At 33.1% G+C, this 19,379-nt stretch overlaps 1 protein-coding gene across 4 annotated transcripts; it reads right to left on the minus strand.

Moving 5' to 3' along the window:
• Positions 1-1,050: 1,050 nt before the first annotated feature.
• On the minus strand, positions 1,051-14,243 carry LOC148616825 (uncharacterized). Of its 4 annotated transcripts, none has more exons than XM_088583920.1 (9): positions 14,119-14,243; positions 10,850-10,991; positions 10,122-10,139; positions 8,271-8,552; positions 5,748-5,885; positions 4,460-4,630; positions 4,048-4,105; positions 3,182-3,266; positions 1,051-2,301 (listed from the first exon to the last, which is right to left on the minus strand). In XM_088583920.1, the coding sequence occupies exons 2-9, from the start codon at positions 10,989-10,991 to the stop codon at positions 2,140-2,142; spliced, it is 1,056 nt and encodes a 351-aa protein (XP_088440046.1). In that variant the 5' UTR covers positions 14,119-14,243; the 3' UTR covers positions 1,051-2,139. The 4 variants fall into 4 exon arrangements, with proteins under 4 accessions (XP_088440046.1, XP_088440044.1, XP_088440045.1 ...); XM_088583918.1 differs by having other exon boundaries at positions 10,122-10,340; XM_088583919.1 differs by having other exon boundaries at positions 10,122-10,340; positions 10,850-11,024; positions 14,119-14,205.
• Positions 14,244-19,379: the final 5,136 nt, after the last annotated feature.

Genomic DNA, 19,379 nt, shown 5'->3' on the forward strand with positions numbered 1-19,379 from the left:
ACTTTATGTTCTTTGTTGTGTATGGCTGTTTTCCATACCTGGTCTTTGTCCCTGGATTGCTTTTTTTTTATTACCGCTATAACCTTGATTCCCTTGAATACTCTTATCTAAGAAGATTGAAAACGTAAAAGGAACCTGCAAATAAAAGTAAGTAGTTCCACAAGTTTCTCTCAATATTATCCCGGGTTATCAGTGACGTCTTCTCTCCTTTGATTGGATGAGCGAATATGATTTATTTTATTTACTTTTATACGTTCCAATATTCAATTTTAAAGAAAAATACGTTAAAATATTTTTTTTCAAATTACTTATATCATATTTTGATATAAATTCACAATTATAAAGTTAATTAAGATAATCTCATCTTTGTTTTTATTTTAGTTTGTAAGCATGAATTCATTCAAATATTGTGCATATCTGAAGAATATATGTCCAAGAACTAATATTGATAGTGATATTTTTGACAGTTGAGGTATTTCGAATGTGGAAAATTGAGCAAGACAACTCATGTTGAACCACGTACATAAAATATTGTATAATAACAGTCCATAATATATGAAGGAAAATTTTACAAGAGTTAAAGAGTAATCAAGGGAACCAAGGTTATAGCGGTAATCAAAAGAATGCAATCCAGGGACAAAGACCAGATATGGAAAACAGACATACACAACAGAGAACATAAAGTGACTAAAATCATACATACAAAGTAAAAAAAGCAAATGAGCAACTCGGATTCCACTAAAAACTAAATGCTAAAGATTGTCATTAATATTTTACAAGATCTAGTGAATTTAATTTTGGGTACCATCTATCAAAGATCAGTACAGATCTACATTTTACTATAATGCTATTAGAGATTGGAACCTCTTACGAAATAGTTATAAAAATATCAAAAAATATTAATGTTTTTAAAAGTAGTGTGAAAGAGTACATATCTGATAACTTAAGAACAAGATAAATATTATTTTTCATTGATATATAGAACTTGCCTAAGTTATGAAATAGTTTCAATTTTTTTTCTTGATTAATAAGATACAGACTCAAAGGGGCTCATTGGAAATAAGCCATATGGCTTTTATAGGTTACACCGATTAGATATCAACTATTCACACGTTTTGACAATTTCTTTCCCTCACTTTTCAATGGTTAATGTAATCTATCATCATAGTATGGCTATATATAACGAGAATAGGTATGATGTATATGTCAAAGAGACATCAACCCCACTGGGATCAAAATGTCAGATAAAGTCTACCCATATTCAATATAGTTTTAGCTTTTATATTACTGATTTATCCTGTCACTTATGAATGTGCATTTATGCAAATTGTATTGTTTGTGTTGACATTTAATCGAATGAAACCATCTATCTGAAGAGAAACAATCGTCTGTCGCTGTGTTGAGCTTGCTAAATCAGCTAAAACACTTTTATCACAAATGACAAAATTTGTTAAACACTATACATAATCTGAGACTTCGTCAATCAAATTTGTTGTTACTCTCTTCATAGATATACTGCAAAATAGATTACTTGCTGATTTTTAAATATACCAAAATATCATTCTTTTGAGCATTTAAGTAGCACTCCAGCTAAGAATCGTGCAAAATGTGATTCATAGGTTGGTTAAAATCCTACATATTTTTATTTTTTGATATTTTGTTTGAATCGCACTAGTAAACAGGAATAAACATTCATTTTTTCATATAACCCGTGTACTTAGGAGATAAAAATTATATACAGTGCACTGTAGATTTCAAAATTAAGGGAGATAACTCTGTAAATAACACTCAAATACAATAGAATCTATTGAATTTTCAATGTTGATTATCTCATAAGAGCAGACAGATTTGATTGAATAATTACACATTTCGTAGTATAGACCCATAAAACAAAAATAAAAATATATAGCCTTTTTTGGGGTGTATCACATTTTTCAGATTTTGAATGATTCTTACTAAGACAGCTACTTAACGATATAAAAAAGAAACAAAATAAGCATCCATTTCTATCAAGTAAAATTCGTGTTTTGTTTTTTCTGTGAAATCTTCATTTTTTACCAATCTTCTTGTGAAACCAAGGAAGATTAAGACATTGAAATTCAATGGCACGTATGTTATTTTTCTCTCACTCAGTTTGCTTTATTCATCGTTATATTCGTCGTCACTAATAGAAGTCTGTGAGGTGAGTCTAGGTCTTGATGTCTGCCTTTTCGATAACATATTTTCGACAATCTTTAAATTAAGGGCAACACGGTAAGCATCGTCAAAGCTGTCCATATTCACTTTACCTTGAATCAGTATCTACAATAACATCCATTTAGTAATGCAATTGATATATTTTTTTGTTTTGTTTTGTTTCCAACAAGTGGTTATAACTCTTAATGATAATAAAAATGTCATTGATGTAACATAATAGTGTGGATTCATCGTTTTTTATTTCTGTGACTTCTTTTTTATTTGTTTTTTATTTGTTTTCTTGTCTTCTAACCCGAATAGCAATCTTGTTGAAAATCAGATTCCAGATTTTAGACAGAATTCAAAACTATTACTACCATGACAACAACAATGATCAATGTTGTTTGTATTGTGTTTCAGATTATTTCATTTCATTTCTGTTTTTCATGTTAATACAACATTTCAATTTTTTATGCTTTTCCTTTTTAAAACCCCTATTTGACTTCTACATGTATCGCATTTCAGCAGGGCACAGATAAGGTTTGAAAGGGTGGTGTTTATCTCATTTGTTTTTAAAACAAATCCATTAGAATTGCAAAAAGGACAATGAGAAGGTATCTACATAGTAGCCAGCACTTCCTTATTATAAACATGCATTACAGGAGATAAATAGGGATCGTGGTGTCCGACCGTCTATCCGTTCATTCATCCGTAGGCAACTGTTAGTGACAGGTTTTCTGCTACTTCACATAGTCAATTGATATTTTGACAGAAGCTTTATACAGGTGTGTGATATTCTCTGATTTGGCTTCAGACTGAAGCGACATCAACTTTTTAACTACTTTATCAATAGTTTTACCATAGAGTATGTGGAATGGGGTCGGGGTATTTTAGTGGGATTTTGGGTATTTGTTTTAGTCAATTACAAAACATATTGAGTTATATAGATACATGTCATACGGACAGTTCTAAAATATAATGTAAGTATAATATGCCAGATACAAACCTTCAAACTTTCATCATTTAGATGCTTCATGATCATTGATGTAGTCTCACATGCACTACTTGACCGTAAGAGAACAATCAGTTGGCTAAAACAAGGTACAAACCCTTCAATTGTAAATTATATATAATGATGTGGTCAAATTTTGCGTTTTATGAATTGAAGACTTCGATAACCCAACCTATTCAATACTTCAAGTTGCCCTTGATTTATTCGTTTATTTGTATGTTTGTATTCTTTGTTGTTATCTGTTGGGAGATTGATTTTATTTGAGTATTTATTGGGTTTTTCAATGGTTTCGCCCACTAATATGCAGTTTTCAGTGTGTTTTTTGTTAACTTTCTTTTTTTTTATTATTTCTGTTTTCTTCATCCCGTCTTGCTGATTGAATTGTGAGTTAGATATTGCTGTAATCTTGGTCACCCTTGACCTTATCCTATTGTATCGCTTGTCTGTATATGAAAGATGACTGTTATTAGATCGATATAATTCAAATTGGTTGATTGTAATTTTTCGGATTTATTTCTTTGAATGTCTGAGGTTATTTTGCATAAACTAACTTGACATGGATTGGTCAACCGTCCGCGTTTCAAAAAAATCTGCAATTAAATCAAGGATCAAATCTGAATTTGGATTGGACTGGAATATATTAGAACTTAAATTTGTTGTATGTTTGGTCAAGTTATGCAGTATAACCAAATTTGTCTGAAATATCATTATGAGTATAATGAACAAATACGATCTTTGTGAAATTCTTAGCGGCGAATAGTCAACATCCGTGAGAATACTATGCTATATATCATATTTTATAAACAAAAGCCTTTTTTAATACATTTAATGCTAGGTATAAAAGTTAGAAAGAAGCTTACGACTGGTAGTCACATGAAAGTCTTTGAAGATCTTCTATGGATTGGTTAACAAGAACATCTATAAAAGAATTATTTAGCAGTTCGACACAAACTGTAATATTAATATTTATCAGAAAAAAAAAATAAATGAGCTGGCGTTATTTAATGATTTCGATTATCTTTGCACTTAAAGAGTAACATATATTGAGCCCACGGTCAATTAACCCGAACGACACAGTCATGCAAAAAACCCGACTTTAACGAAAAGTAAAATTCCTTTCAAATTCAAACCATTGGCTTCCTCGCACTATCAAATATGCAGTCATACTAATATATTAATTGATAGTTTGAACAAGACCATAACTAGTATAACTTAACTAGACCTATAAACACAAAGTTCGGTATCATCAGTATTAATAATATCTATATTTACCTCGTAATTGTTTTGGAGTCTTTGGGCTAATCAATTCTAAATCTTGTGACAGTTGTCGACATGTTACTTGATATTCTTTAATCTTATTTCTTAGTCGTACGACTTCCTCGTCGGACAATTCTTTCGCATATTTCAGTTCTCGCTGACATTCTAAGAAAAATCTCTGACTTTCTGAAAGAAGTATATCCATATTCACAAAGTCTTCAAAGTATTAAGAATGTGCACTGATTGTAATACCCTCTCTCTCTCTCTATTTATCTCGTTCTCTTTGAATAGCGTTCATTTCCGAAAGTGTTCTACTTTACTCTAGAACACTCTCACTTTTTAGTTTATTCTTTGTCAAACAAATTTAAAGGACTTATCATTACAAGCTGCAAAATTTAATGTCTCTTATAAACAAAATAAAAATCCTTTGTTTTAAATTTCGTATTCGAAAGAAAATTATCGAGATAATTTGTAAGCGATTTCAATTGACTTTAAAACTACTTTCATGTTATGTTTTATCACAGAAAAGATATAAAAGAATTGAATCGAATCAACAATAGAAAGAACACGTTCAGCATAAAAAAGGAAACGAAGTTTTATTTACAGAAAATCGTCAAATCTTTTAATGTTTAAAGTATGTGACAAACATTTATTTTAGGAAAACAAAAAGAAATTAAGGAAAACGTTTTTTAAGCAAATATGCAACCTTTCTACGGTGAAGGCGATATTTTTTAAATTATATTTTAGGTATTTCAATGTATTGCAATGTATTTTTTTATTTATTTTTATTTTTTTATATTTTTCTTTTGTAAAAAAGGGCATTCCGAATGAAGTTTCTGGTTCATGTTTCTATATTTTGAAGATCAAGAATTAGTGGTTTTACCATAATATGTATGGTTTTCTTTTGCATTTGTTATTGCTATTCTTATTGTAATCTCTAATTTCATTTTTAGTTTGACCTTGAATATATTTATATCCTAAAAATATTAATTCTATTTAACGTATTATAAGTAAATCTTTAGATAATATCATACAGTGATTTTTTTCTTGCTTGTTAAATAAATTTCTTTTTTATTTGAACGTGCCCACCAGAACGTATTTCATTCAATGGTGGTTGTTTTATTGATTTGAAAATTGTGGTATTTGAGCTTTTTATAATATTTTTTATGAGAAATTACTCTTATTTGTTTTTCTGTTTGTATAATTTGAAATATCATATTTATTAACGAAGACATTAGTTTTTCCTTGGGGGATTTACATTTAACGTCTACAATTCTATATATAAAATAAAAATAAATGCTACCTTTTAAATTGTTATAACATTCTTCATACGCCAGTTGGTAATGCTCGAGATCAAGTTGTAGCTTCTTATTCTGTCTCAAAATTAGTCTTACTTCATCATCTTTTTCAAGGGATGGTATGTCTTCTTTCCTTTCAAATTCTGAGGTTAGAAATGTTTTTCCTTTTACATGAATAATCCTATTTACTTGAGATTGGGGTCTTCCTATGTTTAGACATACCAGATTTACTTCTTTCACCCATGGGCGAGATTATAAACTAGACAGTTGTGACTTCCGAATAAAGCGAGTCGTTCATAATTGGCGGACTCATCTTAAAAATAATTTTAAAAAATCAATATTTGTTAGAAATCTTAGCCTTTGTGTCTAATATTTTTTGTATCTTGTGCTTTTAGCGATGCCATATTCTTACATTCCATCATTCTGAACATTCAAAAACCACAACAGAGTAGCTAATAAAATTCTACGCTTTTCATTGGTTTAAAACGATTGATTTCTGGTATTTTTCGTGAATAGCAACCTCGTGTACATGAGTACAACCCTTCCGTAAAAAAAACAAAAAACAAAACAGGTGGATTCTTTTTATATTTGTACTAAACGCAAAACAAATAATCAACGGAATCAAGATTCTACTTGAAATCAAAAGAATGTAATCCAGGGACAAAGACAAGACATGGAAAACAGACACATACACCAAAGAACATAAAATAACGGAAATAATACATACAAAGTAACAAAAGTAAATTATCAACTCGGACTTCACTAAAAACTGAGAGCATTGACTAGGTACACCTGTAGGGTAAGCGCCCTATATTTTTCAGAAACACCCGCATAAAAAGTCAGGTCCAGGGTAGTCGAAAGAAGAAAGGAAATCTATGACACATTGAACAAACTAGTTCTCAAGGTGAAAATGGATACATCTTAATGATGAGTTAATAAGTCACGACCATAAAACTTTTGTAGTGATGACTTCAATCTTGTAGCATCATAACCCTGTTCCAGAAGCCTAATTGTAAGAAGTCTATCGCGATACAAAACTTCTGCGTAATAACAGCAAACTCTGGCATAGCGTATGAGTTGTGAAATGAAATCTGCATACGGAGGTGCAGAAGGGGTGTTGCCAGAGATGAAAGGAAAGTTGACAATACGGAATGAAAAGTCATTGCGTTTGTCGTATAGTTTGGACAATAGCTTTTTTTCCCATCGATCTCTCAGTGTTGGTCAAGATTTGAGGCTAACTTCACAGCGTCTGTAGTATCCTTTATCTTAAGTTCTTTGGGATAGATGCGATGTATAAAATTCCAGAAACTAGGATTGTTTAACGATAATACATTATCTATAAAACTGAGATTAAAGGATCTAGCTAAACGATGTTCCTTCTTTTGGATCAAATTATCTATAAAGTCAGCCTCATAAGAGTGAAGGAATAGATCAACAAGTAGAGCAGCACAATTTGTTTCAATTGAAATGCCGACCGTTTGTTGAAAAACGCGTCTGTAACACTGGACATATATGATGTCGAAATGTCCAGCATTTTGAAAACATTTAATCCGGTAAATTTGGAAGATGATTTGGAATTATTTTCTCTTTTATGGACTAACAACGATGTAAAATGTTTATTTTTCCTTTTTTTGAGTCAGGATTTCAACTGAGTATGGGGAATAAAAATATAAAGAGTTGAAAAATCATATTGTATTGTATTCGGATAACAATCTTGAACAACGTTTTTCCGAAAGATCTGTCGATTTTTTCAGGATCAACATTGAATTATTACCAATACGTGAGTAACACGTATCTTCAGTAAAGAAACAAAAAGGGAAAGCACATACTTAAGACTTTCCACTATCTCTACTATTTCTACGTGGTAGCAGTATAGGTCTTATTACTGCATTTATTTTCTACGTCTACCTCTGATAATAAACATTGGCTGTAATAAGTTTTGCAGACAAAAACAATGCTGGTACGACTACATATTTGAAAAAAAAACATCAGACGACAATTGTTTTAACGTCGTGAAAAATGTAAATGAAAACATTATCAGTAATATCGGTAAAAATGGATGCAGATACGATGCAACAATGGTAAAAAAAGATTTAGGTTGTCCTACTAGTTTCTTTTGTAAGAACTATGCACCATATTTTTAAAGAATTCATCTAAACACAAAGTTAATATCAAATAGTAAAATATATCACATACTGCCCGCATGTGAGGTTGGTTTATTACTTTACAAGGCAGAATATCGCGCTAGACCAAGTCGAGGTATATTTAAGGCGAAAGAAAACAAAACGCACCAACATAAATCACATAACATTAATTTCAGAATAACTTTTTGGTAGAACTATATAATTATGTGATGATATGAGACAGAAAGAAATTAAATACTCAGTGGAGGATCAAGGGGTGTTTCGGAAGTTGATCCCTCTGCCATTCACTAAAATTTCGATCTCTTTGTGCAAATTATTGTGATTATGATGTATGTAGAATGTCCAATAACTCAAATGCAACTCTTTCCAACGCATAAATATTACCTGTGCAATAAATTTGCTTTTTGTCCAATTTGAAGCTATCCACACCCAGTCTGTGTAAAGCTGACTTTTCGTGTTCTCCAATGCTGAACAGAAATTCTACATGATCTTCCGGGACCATTATGGTAATATGTATGCTATTAGTCGGTTCGATTCCATTGACTAACACGTGGTGTGGTGGACAACATAATAGATATGACAACTCATTTCTCAACGCTCGTAAATCATCTAACGTATACTGTTGTGTTCCTCTGATGTGGAGATCCACGAATTTATACCCATTCACTAGAATTGAAAGATGACATCCTTTCTGTATTGCATACTTAACTTTATCAATGTTATATTGTATTAATATATATATTAGGTGGGAATTACGCTCGTGTACGTACAGATGCATCTGAATAAAGATTATACATCTTCCTTTGATTGACTTTGTATTTACAAAAAGTCATATTCTCAAAACTGACAATATTTTAGATTATTTTATCGTAGTGACGATTTTTTCCTCATTAATGAAACGTTCATACTTTACATTGTTGAAATATCATGTTCAAAACAATTCTATTTAATATTAATTTTGACATCAATTAAATATTTATTAAACCAGAAAATTTCCGGGTATCAAAAGAATAGGCCCGCAGCAGCGCTAAGCTTGTCGTAAGAGGCGACTAAATAATGCTCAGAACCCAGGCCTGGGGCAAGGGCGCTCTACCCAAAGAGCAAGTGGGTTGTGTGCCCCAGGATGGAATGGGGTACCCCTGGTATGTTACATCTGGGGTCGTCGGGTCATAATACGTGACCGCAAACCATAGTGGAGCAATGTGTTTGGAAAGATGCCGCGTTCCTCGCACTTTCAAGAACCCTTCTATGGTATTCTCCCGGGTAGGGACTATAGGGCTCCGCCGCAGGAGGTAAAATTGCCCGACCCTATCCACCTCGCCCTACTTCCAGTGGCAATAAAACTTTGTGGACCCCATTATCTTTGTGTCCCATCCCATTTATCATTTCATCATCATTTCATATTCATTTTATCATCTATTTCATGTTCATTGCCTGAATATTGCTAAAATATTGCTGCTGGGGCGTTAAACCCCAACATTCAATTAATCAGTCAATCCACCAGAAAATTTAACATTTTTTCTTCAATATTTCACATTTGAATTATCAAAATTGCATTGATTTTTAAGACTAATTCTATCTCGGCCATATATTTCCTCATCGGTCCATGCGTTTAGAGTTTTGATATCAAAGCGCGTGGATTATACAAGAACCCGGCGAAGCTACACGGATTTTTACCCGTTATGTAGCCTTAAGACTTTGATAACCATTTCTCAAAAGTTGGTGTGCGAAAGACGATGAGAACGTATACCGGTGCAACTGATCCTAACTCCAGTTTTTTTCTTTAGTTACTGCTTATATTCGTAAGTTAATAAGTATTTCAGTTCGTAAGTTTTTAGTGGATTCCGAGTTGTTCATTTACTTTTGTTACTTTATATGTTTTTTTTTTTTTTTTGTTACTTTATATGTTTTTGTTTTTTTTTTTTGTTTTTTTTTGTTTTTTGTTTTTTGTTTTTGTTTTTTTTGGTTATTTTATGTTCTTTGTTGTGTGTGTCTGCTTACCATGTCTGGTCTTTGTCCTTTGATAACGTTCTTTTGATTTCCGATAGAATATTGTTCCCTTGATTAGAGAACTCTAAATAAGTGCTATGCAAGGTGTTTGGTCTGTTTTATTTTTGAGTCTATGTTCTTGGATCATAAATACCCTCTTCCTCTTTAAAATCATAGTAGTTCAGTTTACACTTTCATGTGTGAAGAAGTTTCATCAATATCAATCTATAAATCTCTTGAACTTACCTGGTTGATCAGATGCAGCTACAAAATGCAAAGTTTTGTCTTGATTTCTGCAGAATTCTATAACCTCTTTGTATAGATCTCTTCTTTTTATATGCCATAGCATTGCTTGTAAGGTTATAAGATTCTCATTTGATATAAACGTGAGCTGTTCGAGATGTCTGAATAAATCTAAACCATCATTTATCTGTTCAAGAACATTTCTCTTTAACCAATTTTGATCTAAATGAATGGAAAACCTCAACTTTATGACGGTACGACAGTTTTGTAACAAAAAAACGGGTTTATCATTTGCTCATGTGCACGGTTTGTTATTCGCTTTACTATTTAACAAAAAGTTTCATTTTTACCGAAAAGCAGCTGGTCATCAATTTTGTGTTGTAAGAAGGTATCATAATGGTTGTAACGGGGTGCTACTTTTGGATTATTGACAGAGAGTCTTCAATTAAGAACAATGATAAAAAAGACATGTCCAATGGCTTTTGTTGTCGTTTTTGTGTACCTTTCATATCCGATTGATTCTTTTTAACCCAATTTACGCCATGATAAATTGATTAAAATTGATTTTAATATGCTAGTTGGAAGAATAAGAATCAACATAAATCAAATAACAGACTTTGTTTTGTTTCGCTTTGTGTTTTATTGTTTTAATTTTAAAACTTTAAACTAATCGAGAATGAAAAAAAAAACAAGAAGAAGATAGGCTTAGGTTATATTAATTTAAACATTACCTTCACAGAAGTATTTCATTTTTTTTACGTCCTCGGATGTCAGATTATCCGAGATCTTAGTAGTAAGAAACACACGAAGCTGAAAGTTCTCCGATGGCACAAGCCTTGGTAAAGATGGTCGAATATTCTCATCTGGATTCATCTGCAATTCAGTTTTGTGTCTTTCATATTTCAACTAAAGTGTTTAATTGACAGTTGTTATTAGTACGTAGGTATTAGTATTAGTATTACTGCAATAGACAACCTTCTTGTTATTGGCGTAAATTATTATAAAGCAAGCGTTGAGAAAACAAATATGCGTGAACAGTAGCCATAATTTCTTATAACCATTTATTTTTACACCAACTAATAAATATATATCATCCAAACTTGAATACTCTTGACTATAAAGGAAACTTCCACTAAGAGTAACGGCCTCCATCACTCTTTACCGATTAAGAATATCTTTCTGTTCAGTGAAAATCTCTAACTTCCCTATACCGTAAATTACCGGACAACGGTACATGAAAACATACACACACAACAAAGAACACAAAGCAACCAAAATCATGAATACAAAGCAACAAAAGCAAATAAGCAACTTGCACTCCACTAAAATCTGGGAGCATGGACTAGGTTCACTGGTGGGGTAAGCGTCCTCTGCTTCTCTAGAAACACCCACCGAATTGCTCATAAAAGGTCAGGTCCGGGTTGTCGAAAGAGGACAGGAAAACTATGACATTGAACAAATCAGTTTTCATGGTGTAGATAGATACACCGTAACGATCCGCGAGTTCATGACGACGACCATAAAACTTCTGTAGTGATGACTTCAATCTTGTAGCAACATAACCCTGTTCCAGAAGCCTATTTGTTAGAATTCTAGCGCAATACAAAACGTCTGCGTAGTTTCGGCAAGCTCTGGCATAACGTATGAGTTGTGATAAGATCCATACGCAGGTGCTGAAGGGATGTTGCCACAGATGAAAGGAAAGTCGACCAGGATAGACGAAAGAGGAAAGGAAAACTACGACACGCTGAACAAATCAGTTTTTATGGAACAGATGGATACACCGTAACGATCCACGAGTTCATGATGACGACCATAAAACTTCTGTAGTGATACCTTCAATCTTGTAGCAAGACCTCACGGCCTTTAGCCACTCTGACAGAGAATCAATATCCTTTTGTTCTCGTTTTATCCATTTTCTTGTATAGTCCTCGGCGGCATCCATAAGAACTTTTAAGTTATGATTCCAATTTATGGAGCGTGGTTCATGGTACTTGGGACCTTTAGAAAGGATATTACGCAGAGAATCGTTTTCGATAATGGTTAAATCTCCCGTAACGACGTGACCAGAAGGACCATATTTGAATGGAGAGGTTTTGCAAGAACAGTCAGGTGGTTTAGCCTTGAAGTCCTCAATCTCGAAGATGTTTACAAAATGCTGGAATTTTTAATCGACAACATATTTGTCCAGTGTGGTGGACGTGTTTTTTCAACAAACGGTCGGCATTCCAATGGGAACAAATTGTGCTCCTTTACTTACTGACCTATTCCTTCACTCTTATGAGGCTGACTTTATAGCTGATCTGATCAGAAAGAAAGAATAGCCTTTAGCTAGAGCCTTCAATCTCAGTTTCCGCTATATAGATGACGTATTATCAGGGTTATGTTGCTACATGTTTCATGGTCGTCATCATGAACTCGTAGATCGTTATGGTGTAGCCATCAGCACCATGAAAACTGATTTATTCAACGGGTCATAGTTTTCCTTTCATCGTTTGTCTACCCCGGTCTTGACTTTTTATGAGCAACTCGGCGGGTGTTTCTAAAAAAGCAGAGGACGCTTACCCTTCCGGCGCACCTTGTCCATGCTTCCAGTTTTTAGTGGAGTTCGAGTTGCTCATTTACTTTTGTTGCTTTGTATGTATGATTTTGGTTGCTTTGTGTTCTTTGTTGTGTGTATCTGTTTTCCATGTCTGGTCTTTGTCCCTGGATTGCTTTCTTTTGAAAACCGTTATGGCCTTGGTTCCCTTAATTGCTCTGTATATTTGGAAGATGATTGGGAATTATTTCTTACAAAGTATGAGGAGTCTCTACCAAGAACTATATATCTGTATCTAGGTGTACCATCTTTTTTGGAAAAACAACGATGTATAATGTTTTTAAGTCAGGATTTTAACTGAGTATGGGGAATAGAAGTATACAGTGTTGAAAAATCATAGGTTTTAATGCTATTATATTCAGATAATAGTCTTGAACTGATTGTCTCCAAAAGATCTTTCGAATTTTTCAGGATCCACATTGAATTAATACCACTACGGGAGTAACAAGTGTTGTGGTAGGATTGTAGACCCTCTTTGACAGTTGTGAGTATAGAAGTTAAAAGTTTTGAAAGAGATTTGGTGGTACATTTTGCAGATCCAGCTATGAAACGTGGTTTGTATGGATTCTTGTGAAGTTCAGGAATCCAGTACATAGACGGTAAATCACAATCATCGTCCTTGGTAGAGAGAGCAAAAGAGGATAGCACAGATTTATGGTTTTCCACAATCTCTTCTTTGGAGAGAGTGGTAAAAGTATAGGTCTTATCACTGCTATTATTTTCTACGTCAAAAAGTGGCAGCCTGGCCATTGTATTTATTACATGTATATCACAAGACATTAAATCTTTACGAACAAAACCATTCAAAAAAATATATTTTAGTTTAAAAAAATAAAAATAAAGTACATGTAGCCTCGAGACTCCGTAAAAACCTAAGAATAGTGTCTGAATCTGACGTTTTAATTTAGTTTGAGTAAAATAGCCGGCGGAAGGTTATATTGTTAAGAAATGAACACATATCTTTTTTAAACAATGAATAACCGCGTCATATTTTTTTTTTGAAATTCTGCCAAGAATATCACTTACAACCTTTAACAACCAAAATGAGGTATGATTGTTTAGTTTATCCAATCTTTAATTTGTTGTTGTTAAAGAGGCCTGACAACCTTTAGCATTTATTGTAAAGGGAAACGAAAAACACAGTTATTGCCCTCCAAAGTGAAACAATTTTGCTGAATACAATAGTCTATTGTCTCTGAGCTTCAACTTTAACCGTTACGATCAGTTTTTAAAAATGTACAAGTATTGTAAAAAGATCTCGAAATCACCGACCACTACGATGAGACGACGACATCATTTACAACCATGCAGAAGTATTCTTACTCCAGCTGGAATCAGCAGAAGTTATAAACAGAAGAATAATTACATAGCTATTAGTTATACAAGAAACACAAAAATTACCTTGGTGATCACCTCTATTCTCCAGAAAAAGGTTTCCCTTTAGCTTTCAGCCATTGTTGAAAAAAGAATTTTAACAACCGCTTACATAATATTTATTGGTAAACTACCCGTTTATTTTATCAATACGAACTTTAAATGTATTTGGCATAATGTCAATAAATATTATTGACAGTGTAAAGGAATCTGCCAACCAGCTCGTTGTACAATCCTTTAGACTTATATATATATATATATATACAACGTCTCAGAATGTGACGACTCTATTTGCTACACTGCTCCATCGGATCAAATTGATACGGGCAAGATATATAAACGTATAGAAAGGTCTGAAAAATTCCTCTATCCTACATATTAACATCTAAATGAACTGTCCCGTACCACCACACATCGTGTACTACGTTACAGCCCTAGATTAATCCTACGAGGAGGAATGACCCGGTCAACGAAAGCTATATTTTATAGCCTATCTAGGGCGCTGGACTTTGTGCAGGCGGTGTTGCCATAGATGTCACAGCAGTACGAGTTCGAGTCCCGCGGAGGGAACGACCAAAAATTTGCATCGCAAATTTGACAGTTCTAACATCGTTGGGAATTTTTCAGACATATATATATTTTTTTTTTCAAGGCTATTCGGTGTTAAAAAAAATAACTGCATGCATAGGCGATGTAACGAATAGTAATAAGTGCATTTTGTTTAATAGAAACTGCGGATTAGGTGTGTCCGGGTTTGTACATCTGGACCTCTTCCACTAATTTGCTGATATCGTTATCGTGTTATTGTCCCAAATAAAATTCTGAATTTAAAATTTCTTTTTCTGTTTCATTATTTGTTTAATTGTTTTTCTTCAATCCTTTACTTTTTATCCAAATTGAATGCTCATTCAAAAATAGAATCTTTCTCGAATTTCTAGCCATTACATATTTTATGTAATAATAGAGCTAATTTATTGAACAATGGTTTGGTGATTTCTTAGGTGTCTCAATCTCTGCTGATCTGTTTGTTATTATTACATTATATAATGTGTGTATTCGTCCCAGTTGTTTTTTTTTATGTTTGTTAACAGATCAATCAACATGATAATGAGTGCTCTAGCTAAACTTTCTACCATTCCATCAGACATACGAATGGGACGTAGCGTTTTTATTGTAGTAATAAACACAGTTCATAAACACAATTACTTTCGAATTGCGGAGTTAGATCTGCGTATATCAAGCTCCACGCAGGGGCATTAATTATTCAAATCAAACGTCGTAAGACAATCGGATCACGTCGCGAAAATCATTCACTTTTTTCCGACTTTGCAAGATTTTTGCATTTTCTGCGAGGTCTGGCTGCAGCGTCCAGAGGAATTTCGAACGTCAGACGTTGTTCGGAGCTTGTGCGTATGTAATAATTCGTCGCATAATTATCATTCATATTTTTGTTTTAAGAAATTAGCTCTCTATCGTTCCATCTTCAGAGTTTGCATCAAAATGCTTTTCATTTAGTATTGTAATATGTTACTGTTAACATTTGCTTATTTTCACATACAGTTGTTGCTTATTCGCATAAAACATCTTTTTCTATGTGTTATGTGTTCCATCTAAAACCCGAAGTTAAAAAGCAACATGAGTTTCCGATTCTTAACCGTTTTTTGAATTTTATTTATTTATTTTTTTTTTTTTTTGTCTGTTTTGTTTTGTATTGTTTTTTGTTTTGTTTTTGTTTTGCTTTTGTTTTTGTTTTGCTTTTGTTTTGGTTTTTTTTTTTTTTTTTGGATCGGCGCATTCATTTTGTTAAGTAGATACAACACATGATATAACATTCCCGATAAGTTAAATTATGAGGACATCGGTTGAAATGCGAGCCATACAAAACATGTGACTTAAAATAACTTCGTCCTGGTTTACAATTGTGTGTGCGAGGTTTATCAAATAAAGTATTGTCTTGTCTTGTCTTTAAATTACAAGTATAATTAAACATAAGGGGTTATCTTGTTTTAACAATCCAAGTTTGTTTTCTGAAATGATCCTGTATTTTACCTGTAAAGAATTATTTAGTTTATTATTGAATTAAGTGAAATATTTTGACAATAAATCTTTCACAAACTGTAATTTTAACTACAAAATTTGTAAAAAATATACAATTTTGACGAAATACTTTAAAAATTTGCTAAAATATGTATGATATTGGAGTAACATATATAACATGTTTAACAAAATATGCTCAATTTTGAATAAAACATATACAATTTTGACAAAAAAACCTTACAAATTTGCTAAAATATGTATAATTTTAGTGAAATTGAAATATATTTATCATATTTTACAAAATATGCTAAATTTTAAATAAAAATTGTACAATTTTGCCGACATACCCTATGAAGAACAGACCCAATAACAGTTTACTGGCGATGTAGTATTCCAGCCTGTCCAGCAACAGTTAATACGTATGAGGGTCACCCAGTCAAATTACACAACCACCAAGTCAACCAATCTAAGATAGAGGTGATGAAAGTGATGCAGACAATGAAACAACAACCCAAGGCAGAGGTCACTCCAATACCAACCATCCACGAGGAAGAACTCATCAAACTCTGTACTCCAGAATGGAACAACGACATCAGGCAGATTATTGAGCAGATACTAAATTACTACTCCTGCAAAACAGCACTGTACTAGAGATCACTCAACATACCAGGCCTACCCAAGACAACCACCGACATCAACCTACAAGATAAATGGTAACTTACTGGAAACCGGTTCCTTCTACCTTCTGACGACGCCTACCTACCCATGCTGAATGTTCATAAGGGCGTCATCAGCTGTACACAGTCCACGCAATGGTAGACCGTTCCATGTTCCCACTAGTAATTGCTTTACTATCAGGAAAAGACGACATCTTCTACACACGTTTCTTCAGCCAGAATCCCTCTCAACAACACCAGCTGGTTGACATCGTTAATATTGTATTTTTATGATATGAATCAACAGTGCTTATTTTACAAAATTAAGTGCTTGTACGTTGTTAATTGATATTAATTAGTATAACGAATGGGCATTTTTCAACTTAATTGGCGAACTATATCAATGTGCTTTAAACGCAAAACAATATTCGAATACTTAAAATAAACTCGAGTACTCGCGATCGATCTTCCGTGTGAGAACGTGTGAGTACTCGAGTATTCGCTGCCATTCCAAATTCGAACCTTACTGTCATAGTGTCGCGAAGAAATTCTTTTTTTCTAATATGATCTTCAGGCTTTACTAAAGTCAATTTAGGTATTCAGATAAAATTAAAAGAGTTGTATTTTCCGGTTTGTGTGTAAACGTCTCAACACTTACTTTGACCGCCATTTCCATAGAGTAATCTACACAAAACACTATAATTCCATCATGCTTCTCAACAAATATCACATTACCTGACCTAGGACCATTTAGGTAGCACGGTTCTGTTTATTTCCCATAGGCGACAATAGTAAAACTTTTGAAAAATGCACCCCTTTAAAACAATGATGGAGCTATAAAGTGACTTTTTTCCAGTCATATATTCATTTCCCTTAATAAAAATGTGAGCAAAGTCATAACATAACTGCGAAAGACACATAATTTTAAAAAAAAAAAAAGAACATAATATTTATATACAATGGTTTTCAAAAGATATAATGCATTTTTTTAAAGGTATAATAATGTTAATTATTCAGGAATTATTCAAACATTTTGGGTATCAGCACAATTTGTCCAATCACAGTATCCGGAAATGTTTATTTAAGTAGGGTACACAAAGGCCAAATTGAAATAATGAGAAATAGTGCCGTTCTACCTTTACTGGTGTTATATTTTCCCCCAATTGTTTTGCATTGCCGGAACTTTAGACACTTTCCATTATGCGGTTCTTTAAGAGAACTACAAATTCTTGGCCAATTGGTCTCTTTGAAAGTAGTTTGTTAAAAATGACGTTCGGACGATCCGGAAAGAGAATAAGAGAAAGTCTGTTCGTTCGGATTATGGAACAAAAGATTGTTCATAAACTTCTTTGCTAGCTCATGAAGTTGCTTACGAGGAGTTTAGCCTTTTATATTGGTAAAATGTGTGTGAATTTCATATTGATTTGTTCTTCTGTGACTTTCATATCAAATAATATAGATCTACAACATCCTGGACTGGGTTGATTGTTATACCTTGCACATAGATTGTAGTAGAATTTGGAAATCTTCGATTATCTTTGTCTGTTTGAAATACGTATACGTACTGTACCCCTTGTAATTACCTTACTCGTAGAAAAACTGTTTTTTTACTCTCTAAACTATTCTTTAATATTCAAGATGAAACTTTCAGTTTTTGTTTTATTTCCATCAACCCAAAATTAACATTTCTTCCAGTTCTTTTTCCCCAGTGAATGAATCAAAACTTAAAGAGACCATCGACTGTAATGTGAGCCAAAATGTTTCCTATGACTTGTTTAGTTTTTTATTGTTTAAATGATACTAAATTAATCGCCTTACCTTTAATCTTCAGATAATCGACACCAGCCGATATAATTTGATGGTCTTATTAAGAAGTTCATGTACTCCTAAAACAGGAACCTTGTTATATACCTTGGTGAAAAAGGTATTGGCCCAATTTAGGGAAGCTATGCCGGCACCCTCCTCCTCCAAGGATCCTATGATTTGGGTGTTATATCTTCTCAGAAGTTATTTAAAGACATTGAATGGGACTTATTATGTTTTTTTCTGCACATTACCCAAATATGGTTATAATATGGTCTGATATACTTATGAGAAGGTACTGGCATCATGCAGAGGTAGATGGGGTGCTTTGTTCGAAAAAAATATCAGAAGACGACTTAACCTTAGAGTTAAGAACTAACTAATGAGTATAAAATGTAGAGTAGTAAGACATTGTAATATTAGAGCAAAAAAGGGTCATTATACCGTTTTGACGTTTTGTCAAAGTTGGGTAGTAAAATTTATCATCCTACGTCAGCAAAAATAAATTAGGATAGGGTTCTTCTGTGTTTTCCCACAGAGTATTGTGGTCTCATCTGAATATACCAGGTGCCCCAGGTTCCTGAATTATTCCCAGCTCATAGCTCAGGCGTTCTTCTTTGTTTATAAGTGTATAGCATACCAAATGGTCTTGGAGGGAATATTTGAAACGTATTTGGGTCGATCGTCCACTACGTATGTCTATTGTGCGTTTTAAGTAAAAATTTTTAGTTTTTACTGACTCAGAGTAATACACGGAATACACGGACAAGCCACTGTATGCACGGCGGTCCG

The sequence above is a fragment of the Perna viridis genome, chromosome 5 (genome assembly GCF_037379345.1).
Source record: "Perna viridis isolate PV_CMFRI_1.1 ecotype Kerala chromosome 5, ASM3737934v1, whole genome shotgun sequence".
Classification (NCBI taxonomy): Eukaryota; Metazoa; Mollusca; class Bivalvia; order Mytilida; family Mytilidae; genus Perna; species Perna viridis.

Bases quoted from the DNA above. Each gene is read 5' to 3' on its own strand.
- LOC148616825 (XM_088583918.1), bottom strand. From the start codon at position 10,991: ATGAATCCAGATGAGAATATTCGACCATCTTTACCAAGGCTTGTGCCA. The intron at 4,106-4,459 runs GTAAATATAGAT...ATTCTTTTATAG, and splicing joins GACTCCAAAACAATTACGAG to ATGTTCTTGTTAACCAATCC. The intron at 3,267-4,047 runs GTAAGCTTCTTT...ACCTTGTTTTAG, and splicing joins CTTTCATGTGACTACCAGTC to CCAACTGATTGTTCTCTTAC.